The sequence below is a fragment of the Antrostomus carolinensis genome, unplaced genomic scaffold (genome assembly GCF_000700745.2).
Source record: "Antrostomus carolinensis isolate BGI_N321 unplaced genomic scaffold, ASM70074v2 scaffold52452, whole genome shotgun sequence".
NCBI classification, from domain to species: Eukaryota; Metazoa; Chordata; class Aves; order Caprimulgiformes; family Caprimulgidae; genus Antrostomus; species Antrostomus carolinensis.
Window position 1 is genome coordinate 7,749 of NW_010302722.1, and position 17,869 is coordinate 25,617.

General features: G+C 41.4%; 1 protein-coding gene across 1 annotated transcript; it reads right to left on the reverse strand.

The window, feature by feature from the left end:
- Window positions 1-409: 409 nt before the first annotated feature.
- On the reverse strand, window positions 410-17,591 carry LOC104521771 (MICAL C-terminal-like protein). The gene is made up of 7 exons (XM_010163868.1): window positions 16,325-17,591; window positions 11,336-11,430; window positions 9,147-9,239; window positions 7,161-7,254; window positions 2,876-2,975; window positions 1,524-1,597; window positions 410-594 (listed from the first exon to the last, which is right to left on the reverse strand). The coding sequence occupies exons 1-7, from the start codon at window positions 17,589-17,591 to the stop codon at window positions 410-412; spliced, it is 1,908 nt and encodes a 635-aa protein (XP_010162170.1).
- Between the last annotated feature and the right edge of the window lie 278 nt (window positions 17,592-17,869).

The window sequence follows — 17,869 nt, forward strand, 5'->3', positions numbered from 1 at the left end:
ACTATGGCTTGTCTGTGCCAAAATATTAACAAAATCACATAGAGATTCAAACAGATGGAAAGTAATGCCATCTCAAAAATACTAAATGATGTCATAATGTTTCTCAGAAACTCTATTCTGAGCATTAAAATAAAACTGAAAGAAAGCAACAGTGCTCTGATTTCCCTTTCACAGACTCTGATGTCCATCAGACAGGTAAATTCAGTTCTATTCTATATTCCAGTGATCCTTTAGGCTGATAGTGAAATGACTCCAGTGTGAGCAAAAGAATTGCTTAAGAACTTTTGGTAATAAAACGACATGTTTCCCAAACAAACTGATTTAAAATTTGAATTCCTTCATTTTTCAGAAGGCTGTATCTCTGTTATTACAAACATTGCTGAAATCATGTTTATTTGCACGTGGCTGTTTAAATCCTGCTCAGCTGATAGCCTCTAGATAATATAATACTTTCAAAGTGCTGGTCTTCTGCTTTTTCTTTCACTCTCTGCTCCTCTAAGGTAGACACGAGTTTGTCCCTTTCTTCAACCACTTTCATCATCTCAGTAAAAATTTCATTCTCCTCATTCAGATCCATCTCATCTTTAAGGCTGTCTAAAAGATCACAAAACAAGAGGTTAAAATCCAGATCACTCTGCTGTAATGCTTTGAATTTTAACTGTTGATGTACAGCTTGAATTAATATTATAGTCAATGACAAATGAAGTCAATAGCCATTAATATTTTTCATGTTACAGTTTAGGGAAAATTTCTCCTGCATTTGGGCCAGGTAAGGTTGATCACTAAGGCTTCTAAAGCCTATAGTAGATCTTTTAGCAAAACTTGGACTGGAAGTGGTAGGAAGAGCACTACTTATTTATAAAAACATTTAAGCTGGAGTTTAAATTTAGTTTATACAAGGTAAAAAGCCCAGCCATGAAATGTAGAACCCGTAAGAAAATGAAAAGTGCTTTTCAGAAAAAGTATTGAAAACTGCCATCACTTACACTCCACATGCTTAGAACACAATAGGATATGCTGGTGTATGCAGGAACCCCTCCTTCTCCCTACATTCCTCCTCCCCATGCTCTCTTTTCTAATAACGAATGGAAGGACAAGCCCAAACTGTAATCTCAAGTACCTAAAAGCAGTTCCAAAATACTGCTGCAGTAACCAGTAATGCTACAGTTAACATAAAAGCAGATAACCTCTTTGTGTTTAGGTGGTTGAAGAAATTACTTTCTGTTGCTGCCCATCACCACATGTTAGCTGGATGTTGCTGCCTACATGGTGTAATAAGTGGAATTACATGTGTGAATGCTTCTGATCCAGTTCAATGTAAAACTTGGCAGGTTAGCTTAGCTGTCTTCACTAGAAGTCAGATGAGAAGATCTAACAAGTTGCATTTTGCTGGCTGAGCTGCACTCACAGAAGAGCAGAGGAGGAAGAGCCTCAGCCACTCTGGTCCTTTTTGGAGCAAGCAGGGTCTCGTGTGGGCATGGGCTGTCACTGTGGGCTGGAGCATACTCTCCCCTTTGACTTACCATCGATGGCCATTTTCTCTCTTAGTTTTTGTTCCAACCTGCTTTGGTGGTCCTCCAATTCTAGCTCTTGGGCTCTAGGTACAATTAAAAATACATTAAAGAATAAGCTTTTTGCAATTACATATGTTTATATTATTTCAACCAAGAGATTGTGTTCTGTTTATCCAGTGTTTTCTCCTCATGGGCAGTCAAGGCTAAAAGCTTTGCCTGTGCCCACATTGCCACAGCAACGCCAGAAGTACCACTACCACATTTTGCATTATGCGTCACATTAAGCTCCCTCATACATTGCAACACTTAAGGATTTAACCAGCTGTGGTTTGTTGGTGGCACCCACAACTTGATTCTGGATAGGACTGAATGCTCTCACACTCAACAACTTGATTCTGGATAGGACTGAATGCTGTCACACATGAAGGGCCCTGCCAGGTCCTCTGCACAGGAACGGGTTGTGAGGCAAGGAATTAACACACGTGAGCACATCCAGACAACAACAGTTCGTGTCCTGCAGTCATCAAACCAGCCTGCTTTTGTTTTATTTACTCTGCTTTGCAGACCGTGTGAGCAGGAAGCATTGCTACCACAACACCCAGTGACAATCCAAGGGGTACAAGAAGGTTCGGCCCCTGGCAGCATCAGCACAGCTGGGGAGAAACTGGGGTGCAACTGGGGCTGGTGGCCAGGCTACAGGCCCACACACAGTGCAGGGGGCTGAGTGATATGGAAATGATAAATGGCAATGAGCAGCCTGCACTGGTGTGAAATCCAGGGGTGAGAAATGATTGCTGCAGTTATTGTTGCCTTCCCACATTGCCCAGAAATAGGGGAGAAAATAGCTGAGTCACCTCTGCCTATCTGTTGAGTGCATTTCCAAGGAGTCGAGGTGAGGGAGCTACAGCCAATATTGTTTCCATCAACCACAAACAGTGGCATCTGAGATGGTTTCTATTTGCTTGGTGTATCTGCTTATTTCATCGCTGTACTGAGATCCCAGATCTTTCCTCCTATGTTCAATAAAAACTGATATAAACTTGTCATATTATCTTGCTTCCACAGAAGAAAGTGCCCCAGTGTTCATTAGACTCACTCACATTTTGTAAAGGCAGAGCATCTATATGCTATACTGGTTTAGCGTATTGTATAGGATTGAAATAATTGAGCCACTGTGAGAGGGAAGGATGAGGAGGGCTCAACTGCAAATCTGTGTTCAAAACAGACTGTAGCTACTCTGGGTATATTTATTCCATGACAATCTCAAACTGCAGCACACAGTAAGGTGTTCAGGTGTAATGTGAGTACATTTTTCCCTTGACCCTTCCCCATCTTTAGCGCTAATGCTTGTCCTTACTTACATAATCAGGAGCTCAGACTCGTAACGCATTAATTTATTCTTCTCCAGAACCAGCTCAAACCACTCATGCAGCATCTGAGTTTCATCCTTTGTGCCTGAATCTGTTTAAAATAGGAGAGTTAAGTGTGCATTACTGTCTTTCCTTCCAATACTCTTACCACTTATGTTCACTTTAGATAATTCTCATTTGTAAGCCTAGATGAGTTCAAACAGATTTTTTTGCGATACGTAACTCACATCAGTAATGTCAGGGTATAACAGGTATAACATTCCTGTCTACACTTGGTTGAATGTTTTTGTTTATTGTAGTTAAAGATGCATTAGATTTAAAAACACTTTTGTTTTGAAAGTTAAGCTTTTTCTTTCAAATAATCATATAGACCAGGACATCAGCCCAGGAATTATCCTCTTGCCTCTACTGCTTCAGCTGTCCCTCACTTTAATGTCAAACTGGATTTGACTCCATTCAAGAACAGCAGTTTATAGCCCGTCTCCTGCAGTCAGTAATGATCTCACCTGACATAGCCCTTTAGCAATCTTCCTGAGCAGGAGGGAAACTGCTGGTTGTTTGGGATCACCAGCCCATTTGTTTGCCTTCACCAGGCACTGTCATCCCAGAGAGCCCATGTCACCTCCTGCCAGCATCAGAGGAATTACACAGACCGCCACACTGACAGGAGTCCTGCTGGTTTGGGTGCAGTTCTGCAATTTCCCCTCAGGATTTGACCCCAGTCTGAAGTTACCATGAAATGGGAGGAGCAGGAGAGGGCAGAACAATCTTGGTCAGATTTCTGCCCGATTCCATTAAAATGTGGCAGTAATGGACATATTCCTGTGGGATCTTCCAGGCCAGCAAGAGGTGATAAAAAAATGTCCTCTCAGAGTGACTGCTGGAGCAGTTCTTGCTGGGACAGGCCAACGGCAGCTTCTCACAGATCCAATGCAGGGATGCAACATTAGTATTCAGAGCCTTAGGTCTTCCTATGCCACCATCACAAGTTATCATCAAAATTTGATCTATCTTACTGTCAGTAAAAACCATTGCAATTGCAGGTATGCGTATGTCCTGCACACAGAGGGTTACTATTCTTTTTTTTCCTGTTTTCTTGATTAGACAAAAATATTCTTTTTTTTTTTTTTAAGGTTCCCTCTTTGCACTTTAAAATCTCTATATCCCTAATAAAAGACTGCATTATAGGCTGATTGAGGTAAGCAGAGAGTAATGCACTTTTCAAAAATACCACTCATTTTAGCATAATCCTCAATCCAAGCTGAAATTAAAATAGCCCTTATTTTTCCTCCTTCTCCATCCCACAAAATGCCCCTCAAGTGTCCCCAGGGACATTTTTTCCCCGTCTGTTAATAATAATATTAATAGTTATTTAAGTCTGATGGAGCGCTTTATGCTTTCCAAGGGTAGAACAAGCCCAGGAAGTCTTTAGTGTAATGCAATACAAGAGATCTTTTTAAAGGTTAGAGGGGAAAACAATTTGCGAGTTTGTTTTGGGAGCTGTGATGGCTTTTCCTGACAGCACTGCTGAAGCAAAACTTTCCTCCTGGTTTACCCAAGTCTCCTCTAACCTGTATCCCATTTGAAAGTCAGATATTCTTCTAATTACATTGCAGCTATTTCTATATTCATCAGTTCGGAGAGAATGACAGGCTGCAGAGGAGTATTTACTGAACACTCTTCTCAAAAGCTCAACCTGCTGTTCTCTGTTGATGCGTCACATCAAGCTGAGATAAAGGGGGCTCAGCCAATTTGCACCTTTTTAGGAATAGCTAGTTCTCCTATTCCTTATTCCTACAGCTTTTCAACGGATGCCTTTCTACTCTGTTGAAAGTTCTGAGAAGCCTTGGATATGCTCCTAATGAAATAAAAAACTAGTTGTAACATGTGCAGATATTTGTTCACCTTCCAAAACATGGGGAGATTCCTTAACTTTCTCTCAACACTGATTTTCTGCTTTACCATCATTCTTCATGATTTGTTTAGTCAACTGATCGGTTATGCTAATTTCAGTGGAAAACGTGTTTCGAGATTTTTATTTCTGTATTTTCTTGTAGGCAGAAGATCTCCATAAGCTTCCACAAATGTCAGTGGAAAACAAAGCCATGGTACATCAGTGATTTATTATTTGATATTTAGAACCAGAATAAAGGGAATAAGGGACATGAAAAATTATTCATAGGACTGATTTTTTTTTTAATGCATGAATTGTTGTCACTACAATTAGAAGATCATCAAAGCCTCATTTTGCTCATCAGTCTTCATGGCAGTTGTTTCACACCCACACACGTTCTCTTCTAATTCAGTTGAGGAGCTAATGAATAACTCCCCCTAACAAAGGGGCCATTCATCCCGGCCTTACAGAATTATTAGAGGAGAGTTGCGTAAATGTCACTGAAGACCAGCATTTGCAGGCCTGTCTCTAAACTTGGTTATTCACAACCTTTGCAGCTCAATATTATTGCTGAACTGTGATCATTTTCTAATTACCTTAATAATACCTATTAAATCACTTGAATTGCATAAGCACAGACCTGCTTAAATACAACTTAACCTAATAAACACTGGTCATTCATTAAACAATAATGCTCATTATTTTTAAGAAGGTTGAATAGAATATTAAACTCACTAATTCCTGCATCATTACATGTACGATATTACAAGCAACAAAGCATTCCCAGTTTGTTTGGGCAACTTATGGCTTCGTGCTTTTGCACCAGAAGAATTATTGAGACACAGTAACATCCTACATTTCAGTATCTGCCCTATTTGTAACTGGCCACCTACACACAAACAATCAACAGGGAGAAAAAATAGTACTTTCACCTTAATGAGGGCAATCCAATTACTAAGGATGGGGAGAGAATGAGAAGCATCAATCTCTTGGCAGACAGCCTTCTTTAGGAAATGCGATTGTCAAAACAGCAAAAACAAGAGATGGCTCTAGGCCATTTATTCTGGTATTCCGTGTCTATCCCAAGAGCTAGAAGCCTCTTGTCCCTCTGTATTTTTGATGTTTCCAAAAAACAACCACCCTTATACAACTCGGCACTAAACAAAAAAGCTAACACTCCAAATCCTCAAAGTCTTTTTAGCAGACCTTTTCACAGGTGGTAAGGTGGGTGGCATTTGATAAAAGGTTATGTTTTCACTTAAGAAAAAAGATGCTAGCCTTTTAAATAACATTTGAAATATGTTTGCACGATCAATTATAGGAAATCAGTTAATAAATATAAAAGGTTGGGCAAATGCTTTCTTGCTGACCTGATTAGTTCAGTGTTGGAATAGGGGCGATAACTGCTAAGAAATATGGCATTAAAAATGCCAGCATGTAGATATTGTGCTGGGTTGCCTAGCTAAGACAACAACAAGATCAGGTGCCAAAACATATCCAGGTTTTCAGTGTTGTGCAACTGCCCTTCATGAAAGCACAAGGTTCAGCTTTCAAAAACAGAGGTAGATAAAGAGAGGTTTGCAATTGGGCAGTCATCTTCCTGGAGTCCTTTCAGCACAGAACCACAGTTCTCTCTGAAATCCCTACATGCATTGTTCACACTCCCATCCCCGTTTTCAGCCTGGCAGGAGCCCCTGGATGTCCCATCCCTTTGCAGAGGTCTCCCCAGCTTCACCCCATGCACTCTGGGGAGCAATAGTAAGGCTGGGCTGGCGTGAGGATGCCGCAGTCCTGGGTGCTTGGGACTATTGACTTGGGCAAGGGAAAACCTTGCCTCCAACAAGGGCCAGGACAACGTCCTGCTTGTCTTTTACCCCCTGGGGAAAGGCTGTACGGTTCAGGTCTGTGTGCCTGCATGCTGCTGTTGCTATAGCATGGCCACCAGCTCTAATCATATTAATGGCTTTTCACACCCTGGGAGAAGTCATTAAGGACTCTGTTACTAGGCACGGGCTGCTGCTGGCTTGGTAACTGAGATACAGCTCCTGGAAACCTCACTGGTTCCTTCCAGAAGATGAAATTAAGCTCAGGATGGGACTTTAAAAAATGGGGCAGGGGGGAAAAAATGTAGATTCAGGTTCAATAGCAAGGCAAATAATTCTACATCTGTGATTGCCAACAGAGATTTATAGCATTCAGTGTAAAGGTGCTTGAGCTAACAGAATTTGAGGAAAAAGGTAAACAATTGGTTTTGTCCTTCCAGTTACTCTTTCATTTCAGATTTTGCACTGAACTCCATTTCTATGACAATAATTAAAAACCCTCTGGCTTTTAAAAAGGTCACAAAACCATCACCAAACAAACAAACACTGCTTCATTTACCTGATTCTCCTCTTAGTTCTCTCTCCAATTTGACACCAAAAAACTCCAGAGCTCTTTGTCTTTCCTCCAATTCTTCTAGTTGGCGCTGGACTGCCTGCAAAATTGTAATGATATAAAAGCTACATACACAGCTTAAAAATTCAGAGACAAAAGATGATCTCTGTGGTTAGAGAAACAGCTTGAAAGGTCTCGGAGGAGTCATGGGATTTGCAAACTCATTGAGCATATTAGGCGCCTAAGCAATTTAATAATTCCACTAGGTATCTATCCACATTTTTATGTGGGTAAGTATCATAGGTGCTAAAAGAATCTCAGTTTTTCTGAACTTCAGCTCTCTCACTGTAAAACAGAGATCATTGATAACATTTCTGTGTCTTGCAAGGTGTGAAAAGTCAATACCTTATACATTCAGAAGCATCTATTCTGAGATGCTACACAAATAAAGCTCATAAATACTGAAGGATTACAGCTAGAAAGCTTTGCTGGCTATTTTGTTGTCCATGGGGTTCTGTTGTTTGCTTTGCTTTCATATTTCACAAGTTTTTGACACAGGGAGGAAAGGGTCTAATAGTTAAGAAGTGATAATTCAGTGGCACTTTAGGAAGGACTTCTACATTCACTGGCCCATCCCCTTTTAAATAAGATTTTCAGTGCTGCCATGTGGATAATAGGCATGAAACACCTTAAAAGGTTGAACTGTCAAAGAGAGATGCTCAGCAGTTCCCATTTCAGGCTGTGTTAGGGAATACCAAGCCAAGCCCTGGGCAACAGCCTAACAAACACAAAAGATGGTTTGATTATTTCCACAAAGCAGTAAAATAAGAAGACATGTAGGCATCTAATTTTATCTTGAGATAATTTACAGTTCTCAGATAGATAGTGTAACATAGTAGTTCTTACTTTAGATTAAATAAGGTACTTTTTTTTCTTTCCAATGGGCATTATTCTGTCAGAGATTTCATAGTAATAGCTAGATATCAGCATTTTCTAAAATCCACTGTCTGGTTCAAATACAAAATTTCTCTCCTTTTCAGTCATACATTTTGCAAAAGCAGTGATGTCTACCAAAACAGAGATTTCAGATTCACACCTGAAAGACAACTTATTAGCTTTCTTTTTTAATTTAATATTGGTACAGAAATAGCAAGTGGAAGCTCCAGCCAAAACTATCTAACTGCTACAGTAATACAACAGAAGATGATGGACAACTTTGCCTTCAAAAAGCCTGCTCTTCCCACTACCATATCTTGATTACCATTATAACCCAAATTAATAAGATTCAATCTAGCTTAGGTTTCTCTGCCCTATGCTACAGTACAGACATACACAAAATGTGCTAATGGCCACATAAGTAATTAATTTTTGTGTGTGTATATATATGCATGTAGATATGTATATGTGGTAACTAAAAATTCTGACAGCAGAGAGAACACAGTCTGAGACCAAGTCATACAGAAGTGCATTACCAAATCTTTGAACTGTAATTGGAAATAATAAAATATTAGCAGCATTTTCCAAAGAGCAGGGCCTGTATAAAGTGAAATGACTTTGCATCATTAAGAAAGAAAATGGTTCACTTTCTTTGTTATGGCAGAGAGAGAACAAAAACCATCAGTGTATTTTCATACCCTCCTGTAGTGCGCAGGGATGACAGCCGAGTCTCTTACATTCTCAGGAGCTGATATTAATTCCCCTTTCTATCTCTTTCATGCATTTTTCTCTTACTGCCAGTCACTACTCCCTCTTTTCCTTCATACACAATTACAAATTATGATCTCCTGGGGCACACGTGAATTTGTCACATGTAGAGATGCAAGGCCCTGCCACATCCATCTCCTACCCTTGATGTTTTGGGGGGATTTCAACACACAAGGCAGTGAGCCACAGCGAGGAGCGAGGGAAGGTGCAGAGGCCACACTGAGTACCCCCCATCCTCGCTAGCCATCCCTGGGAGACAAATAGGACATCTGTGAGCTACATTTTCACCTGTGCTTTGTGAAGCCTCTTCAGCTCCTCTTGTTTAATCAATTGCTTTGTCTCTTTCTCCAGCTTCCTTCTCCTTCTGAGAGTCCTTTTTGCCTACAAAAGAGAGAGAGAGGAAAAAAAGGCAATCAAAGCATAAGTATGCCATTACAGGTTTTCTCAAACCTTCCCCAGGATCACAGAACTGTTGAGGTTGGGAGAGACCTCTGGAGATCGTCTAATCCGACCACCCTGCTCAAAGTGAGGTGAGCTACTGCAGTGCGCTTGGGGCAACCTACCTGAAATGAAAATATTAATGTAGGAATATTTTAATCCATTTGCCTACATTGACTTTGAAACATTACAAGCTCTTATTGCAAGTCTGAGTGTGAACTGTCTCTGTCAATAAAAAATGTCCAAATCACAAAGTCAACTGTATACAACATACCACTGTACATGGTTTCTGCAGGCATCACAGTAATTTGGGAAGAAGCCAGGCACAGTTTGGGGGAGCACCAGTTTAAGGAAACTCAAACCATTTCTATTGCTTTAGCTGCTAAGTAGTAAAATTCACTTTGGATGGCTTGTAACCCAGTAAGAGGGATGTATCTGAAAGAAACAGCCATCACAGGACACCACCTGAAGCCATACAAAACCTTCCCCATTTTTATTTCTCTACCGTGTTACAGAGGTTTTTGGCCTTTCCCTGGGGGCCCTGTTGCTGCTGCTGGGAAACGGGGCAGCACATACTGCAGAACTGGCCGAGGGAATCGACAGTGCTTGCTCCGTCTTGCCTTTGACCCAAGCCGTCTGGAAGTGCTTCAAGGCTGTGCTTTTCCCATTTTGGAGGAGACAGAATATATGAGCACTGTAGACAAGATGATTAAAACACTAACAAGCCAGGAAGCCACTAATTTTTTTCCCACCAAGTTTTGCCAGAGAAAAATGGCGGTACTGGCAAAATAGCAGCCAGAGCTGGCATGGAAAGAGGTGCTAGGAGGCAGCCGAGAGAAACAAGCTGAGCAGGGAACACACATCAAAACTGAGTCACTGCTAACGCCCGTGTGCAACAGCTGCTCATTCCTCCATTTCTGGCAGGGGCCCCAGCAGTGCTGCTGTCCCTGCTGTCTGTCCTGCCTGTCCCTGAGGCTGCCCCAGCTCTTGGGAGTTGCTCCTATCCTGTTTTCTCCTGTGTTTCCTTTCTTTTCTCTCTTTTGTTTAAACTTTATTTAATTCACCATAATATTATCTTGCTATAGATTGTCTTTCCTGTAACAGGAAAGATAAGTGATGAGTTCTGACATCTCAGCGCATCCTGACACAGACACTGGCGGTACGCGCTGCCACACACTGCTGCGCTTCTGCCCCATGGCACTTGGGTTCCTCTGGAGCTGTGCAACTGGGTTTCCATTCAAATCCCCACCTGGCTTTCAGCTCTGCTGTTTTTTCAGTGTACTGGGCAGCCTCCATGCTTTGCTTTCCTTTTTTTCCCCTCAAAGCAACAAATCAAAAGGCGACCTCATACTATTAATTCCACTTACTGATATTCCCTCCACAGGAAAGAGGTAAATACATTTCTGATGAGCTATGCAGGCAATAAAAGCTCTGTTTCTTCAAATCAGAACTGGGTATCAGGAGTTCACTGGTGCATTAACCCCACCACTCCTGCTAACCACAACAGGAACACACTTAGGGCTCGGAGACCCCTGTGTACAGCCGCCTTTTGGCGTATGGGGTCTGGGTGCAACTTCATGGCTCATGCACTCATGCTGATTACAGCAAACACAGTGTTTTCCAGGCAACCTGCCTGTAGTGCCTCTCAAATGAAGTTGCATATCCCCCAAGGGAAATCTGCATCTGTTTGGTTTAATTTTTTCAATAGTTTGCTTGTTGAGCTACATATTAAGGCCACTTAAGAATGCAGCTTCAAAGTGGTTTCAGTGAAACATGTCTGCTTGTCAAATTAAGACCTTCTCTGTCAATGCTGGTGTAACCTGGGGGAATTAAAGATCCAAAAAGGAAACAGTAATTTTGATTTTCATCTGTCTTAAAGAGTTTTAATGCATTTTTCTCCCCATGACATGTAACCTCCACTGATAAAGTGTTCCCATCCACACTTTGAGAAATTGCAATTTGTAGACCAAAAATTATATGATAAATCTTAAATACAGTCCATCCGAGGAAACATCTTTTGCTTTCCAAGTCAAGGTTACCTTGTGTGTTAATGAAGGCTGGGATTCAAATTCATCATCAGAGGAAGAAGTAGAATACTCAGTAGCTTGTTTTCTGACAGATAGGTGTTCACATCCTAAAACGCAGGAACAAAATAGTCAGTGGAGCAAAAAATACTGTTCTTTAACTTACACAGACACTTTGCACCTGCCCTGAGTTCTCATCAGCAGCATCTAGAGCAATTTGGAAATTTAGCTGACAGCATTAATTAAATTTCTGATCCCTGTCAAAAACTCTGTCTGGGTATATTTGATTTTTTTCAGGTATTACATATAAATAAATTAATTCTTTGAGCACCCTGCATGTAGTGTGCTGTTCTGAACGCACTCAACATTCATTAACATGTATATCTGAAGTTAGCCATATTACCCAAATGATTGTATAAGGCTCACTATACAGCGTAATTGAATGCAAAAAGTCTGAGCCAGCTCTTAAACAAATTACCCTTATGTGGCTTGTAGCATCTGGCACCCATTTTTACTACATGACATCTGCTCAGTGTAAAATAGTTGGCGTCAGAATGTCTGGTCATATAAAAAAATCACAAATGTAATCAGAAGCAAATGGACTAAGAACAAGGCTTTATCACACAGCCTCATGCAACATAAATATTTCATTAATTATGTCTAAACAAATGTCACTTATTTTCTGCTTTAGGAATATTATCACATCATTGAACTGTTGATTAAAATGCCATAATAAGTCAGGAAAATCCATACATCACAACAATACACTCCATAAGGAAAACTAAAATGCTGCCTTTGGAAGAAGCATGCTTTCAGAATTATAAATTAAATTACATTTAATTGCAGCAATTTTATCATGCCTGTTTTTCCAGCATCTTGTTTCAACTGGGTGTAAATATTTGAATTTCTTCTTAATTTGTCTAATTCATAGCTTCATTCTCTTTATTTCAGAAAATAAAACCGCTTTTGGAACATCTGTGTCTATGCTTCAACCTGCTACGGGGTTAATGATTAACAGCTGGGCAACATCTTGGAAATGTACATTATTTAAAGCTAGCAATGCCATTTTTCTTTGTATCTGTGAAGTAACAATTGGCTTTCTATGTGCAAGTTGTATTCAGATTTAAATCACTTCCCATGCTTCCAGTGTAAATGTTTCTTCTTTGCCTTGTCCTGAATCCTAGTCCTGAAGTAGGACTTCTGTCTCAAACTCTAATTTAAAATCAGGATCCATGAAATATGCTTATCCTAGTAGGAAAGCAATAAAAGCAAATCCAAGTAATTTGAGGCAGAAATTCTGATTTTTCTTAGCAATCTCAATTCTAGAAGCACTATTGTGCTTAATGAAGCTGCAAGCTCAGAGGGTCCAGTGGAGCAGACCTGGGTCCTGCCCTCCTTTTTGCAGGACAGGTCCTTGGGAAGGAGGAGGTGCACTAGCCCTGGCAGAAATGCCAGGTGGGTCTCCAGCCTCCCAGGTGATTCCCCTGCTCCAGACTATCCCAGACTGCCACTCCACACCTCCCTGCCTTGTGGCACTCGGAGGAGAGACACAGCTCCTGCTTGCTGACCTGCTGGGGACTCTCGGATGGCTCACGATTGCTGGGGTCACACCGGTGCCACACATTGCCCCATGCTCTGCGGACCAGAGTGCAAATACAGTTGCATCCCATCTCTGCCCCGGGCAGGGACAGTCAGCTGTAAAGCCCTTTCCCAGTGCAGCAGATGGAGGAAGGCATGGCAGGTACCACAGTCACTACTCCTTTTGAGGAGTAAACTCACCTACCTTGCTTTTCCTTGTGCAACCCAAAGTTTGCAGTGATTTCCCTGCATCATGCTGCTGGTGAAATCAAATTCCATAATACGCAAGTGGCAAACCTTACAGCCCAGCAGAGCTGGAAACACAAGCAATTACACGCTCCCTTTCTTCTCTCAGCTGTGGGAATAAGTGACTGATTCCCCATGTTCGTCTCTTTGAGTGGTATCAATAATTTAAAAAGCGTTACAAGGTCTAGAGGAAAAGCAGCCTGCTGTAACACAAGGGCACCTGCCCCTTCCTCAGGAGTGGGACCCGGGAGCTGTGCACCTTTCTGAGACAGTGAGAGGGTCAATGACTTCCCCAAAGACTTCCAAGGGCCATCTCATGAGCATGAGGAAGCTGATGTCTGAACATGGAAGAGATTCATAACATCCACAGTCCTCCCAATGCCTATCTGCTATGGAGAGCCAGGTATTTGCATCCTGCTCTGCAGAGAAAAGCCATTTAGATTGCTCCGAAACAGCTCAGCCTTTCAAGGAACATGGTACCCAAAGCCCTGTGAGACAAAAACCACCCAATTGTGACCAGCAAGGTCCTTCATTGTCTCCACCCAAGAAGCCTGAAGGACAAAGGACCACATGAAACTACTTAGCAATGAGGCATCTGATGGATCTACCTGTGCACATTGACAGTTATGGTCTCCGTCACATTTATTGCGTATACATTTCACAGCACTGATGTTCCCTGCTAATACAACGTGGATGATTGAAACATGGGCTGCTCCAAGGAGTTATCCAGAAACACACAGCAAAGAGCAACAGTTTTTGGCTCCCAGATGTGTGGCCCTGCCACATTTCAGGGATATAGAAACAGTGGGACAGTGGCTTTCAGCATTAAAAGGGCAGCCACTCAGTGCTCTGCTTAACTATTTTTCTTTTGCTATGTCCCTGTGGGAGAGACCAGAAACATGCTTTAAATTGTACCCCAGATGCAAATTTCAAATTTAAAGCAACTAATAAAAGCATAGTAAGAGATTACCTCACTGAATGAACCTGCTTTATGCAGAGCTAGAGAAAAATACCACAAGTTTATTTTTGGAAAAACAAAAACAAACAAACCCACGACAAACCCCCCAAACAAACAAAACAACCCCCCCACTTTTCTGTATCACAGCATCTATATGTACTACTATAGATGGCTGAGCATTAATCTTTCCCATCTCCAAAGGGGTGGGATAGGCAGTATTTAGCTGCCAGTTGCAAGGATTTGGACAAGGAGTTGACACATTAAAATGTTAAACTTCATGACTTTTACACTGGGTCACCCAGCTCATTCTTTGGCTCCGCAAGCCAACAGCCCATTGAGGGAGAGAACACCAGCATAATGTAAGACCAACCACACTTGCACAGAATAAGTCTGTCTGGCCTCAAAACGGATAGAAAAGCCCTACTGCAAAGAGCCAAGAGGAGTAAGAGAAAAAGCCTCATTAAATTGGTTTCTGCAAGGTGCTGGGAGTATTTTTTTTTTTTCTTTAAAGAAAATAAATTTTCTGAGGCTCATGGTAAACGTCAAGAGAGAGAAAAATAATGACATGTAAATGTGGGCTAAAACTCATCATCAGTTCATGACTGAAGTTTGCCAAGCCTGGGCCTCAGAGAAGTGCCAATATGAGACAGAAAAGCCATTTTACAGAGCCAAACGGGACTTGGCTCTTTACCAGTCCGATTTACTCAAATATGAATGTTTGAAAAAGTTCAGGGAGTTGCAATGTTGAAACGTTGAAGACGACAGATTACTGGGCAAATGGTTAGATCAAAGTTGCATTCTTTTCTTCTAAAGAGACTGCAATGGCTATATTCAGTAATTATAATAATTGAATAATTCCTCTTTTGGCTTGCACAGCAGAGGAATGCAACACATATTAAACCAGCACATTTTTCAAAATATTTAAAACAAAGTATAGCATTATTCAAACCTAACAAGAACTTTTCCCATTTTGGTAACACAACATACTAATTATTGTAACACATCTAGTTAAGAGCAAGACAGCTTGCCTTAGCTGATAGGTAATGCCTGCCTATAGGCTCAGAAAAAGGCTCCCATTTGAGACCATAGCATGACAAGTGTGAACACCAGGAACTCTCTGTGGCTTCAGTGCAATCCCTAGCATCTCTGGCTCAGTGGGGATGCCTGGTTTTGCCTAGTTATTAGATCTGACAGATCACTGGGAACATTTCAGTGACCTCATATTTTACATGCAGATTGTTATTTCAATGCTGCAGTACAGCCACAATTTTGGGGTTACTTTATTAAACTGCAACCCAGACTGTAAGAAACGAACAGGTATACCAATAAAACTCAAAAGTTTAGTTAAATAACTAACTTTCTGCAGTGACCAGGTGGAAAGATGGATCACACAGAAAGACAGGTGGGTGCAGCACTCATACTTCATCTTTTATACCTGAAACTGTGATGCACTTAATTCTTTCTGAGCCTGTGCTCAGATTACTCAGATTGCTTTGTCTGACATCAATATTTCTTAGACTCATAATTTTAATACTTGCAAGCAAACATAATAACTGATGTTTTTTACTCACTGCCCAAATAGACGCACAAATAGGTCAGAGTAGGTCAATAAGGTGCTATCTCCTCCCAGATAAAACAAGGGGATATTAATGGCACCGCAAAGCTCCCAAAAGTACGTCTACAGTTTGGTCACTGTGAAAGCAGAGCTGAAGAGACACCTGCTGAGGAAGCAGATGCACAAAGCAAAGCTTCTTGCTATTATTGCTTCAGGCACTGAGCCCCTCATGGAAAGAGATAGCAAATGTACTCTACATTGCACTCGAGTTGGTGGTGCTCGTACTTCTGCTTGCCCACTGTGCTCCCCCTTTCACAACACATTCCATGTCACCACAGTGACTGCTCTGCACAGCATCCCACTCTGCCCCATCACTCCTTCCACCTCCGCCAGTATGTTCTTGTGCCCCAGACACAGCTGAACAGCAGCGAGCAGCAGACCAAACCTGAGCCCAGAGTGCTGCGCTCTGCTTGCAAATCCACTCTGCTCCTTTAAACCAGAAGCAACTCCTAAACTTTAACCAAAAAAGTATTTAAGTCTTCCTATGGAGAAAGTAACTACAAATTAAACATAACATACTGCAGATATATGTTTGCATGTTCATACAGATGTCTTTTAAATGTTAAGTGCTATTATTAGAAATAAATAATTCCACTTGGGTCCTCACCTGTGGAAGAATAACATAGCCTGTCTTCTGGAGAATGGTCCTTTGTGAAAGGCAGAGATGACATGAAGGAATTCCCTTCTCTGTCACAAACTTTACTTCTCAGTCTATCAAAGAGTGACCCAACACTACTCTTCTGCGCAGAGTCATCCAGACTGTTCTTGGCGGTGTTCTTGGCCCCTGGAGATGAAAGGAGGTATTTTTCATTATAGATAAATATGTCATCCCTGGGAGCCCTTGGAGGAGTCTCTTTAAAGGTAAACTTTTCCAGGAGTCCTGGGACATCCTCCATCCTAGTGCAAGATGATTTCTGAGGTATACTGGTTGTCTTGGAAGGCCTGGTGTGAGGACTGTAGACTGGGAAGGATACCTCCTTGGCATAATCCCTTGGAGATGTCTTTTCAGAGCAGACAGAAAAATGAGATGGATTTGAGAGAAGGCTTCCATTTCCTAAATACTCTCCTGCCCACTCCCCTACTTTAAGCACCTGTGGCTGAGTGTTATTTGCTCTATTATTGTTACTGTTCCTTTGGCTTAGGGAATAGCCAGTAGTACTGGGGAAGCTGAAGAAAGCTTGTTCTGAAGAGGCTTTGACTTTGCTGTCTGAGTCCTGCTTTAGTCCCTCTGGAGATGAGGTTAGAGGCTCCAAAATAGACCTCTTGATCACATTAGCTATGAGCCTTAGTGGTGATTTTGGCCGGCCAGCTGCACATTCCCTGGCAACTGCATGTGGACTCCTCAGAGCGTCTTTTGTGTCAACTGTCAAAGCTGGTGGAGCATCATCTGCAAATGAGAGGGGCACAGGACAATCAGATAGTTTGAACTCATCTTTTCTCCAGTCAGTATCCTTCTCTGAAGTCTTCATTGCTCCCTTGTTTTGATACTCTGTACTGGTTCCACCTAAGTCAGCCCCTTTTGAATCGTACAACAAGGGTTGCTGTTGAGTACAAAGCACCAGTCTCTTTTTTGCCTGCTTTAATTCTTGCTCAAGCTTTTCCTCTGGGTGCCTTCTATTTTTGTCATCTTTTTCTTTCAAATCCACACACGACGGTACTTTTGTCTTCCTGTTAAAATCTTCTGGTTCAGATGTACATTTCTGGGTTTTTTCCTTCCAGCCTTGGGCTGTGTATGTCCCAATGTCACTGTCTGTATCTTCAGCCTCAGAAAAATCAGCAGCCAGTGTGCCATTTCGAGGAGGGGTCCATGGAGGACCTCTGGTGCTACTCTGAAAAGGACAATGGTGCACATAGAGACGGATGTCTTCAGGCATCTCTCTGGCTTTTTCTTTTCTTTGAAATACTGGGCTGTAGGGTTTGAAATGTCCCCTTACAACTTCTGGTGATTTCTCATAAGAAGCCAACTATGAAAATAAAATATTATATTATTTAATATATTACTTTAATTTCAATCTTAATATAATAGTAACAAACAATGTTTTCTTTATATACATATACATATGTAGATTATAATAAAATATGAAGAAAAGCTTTTCTCCCTAAAGAGTTAATATTTCTCTAGGAGTGGAGATCTAATGCTACTGGAAATTTT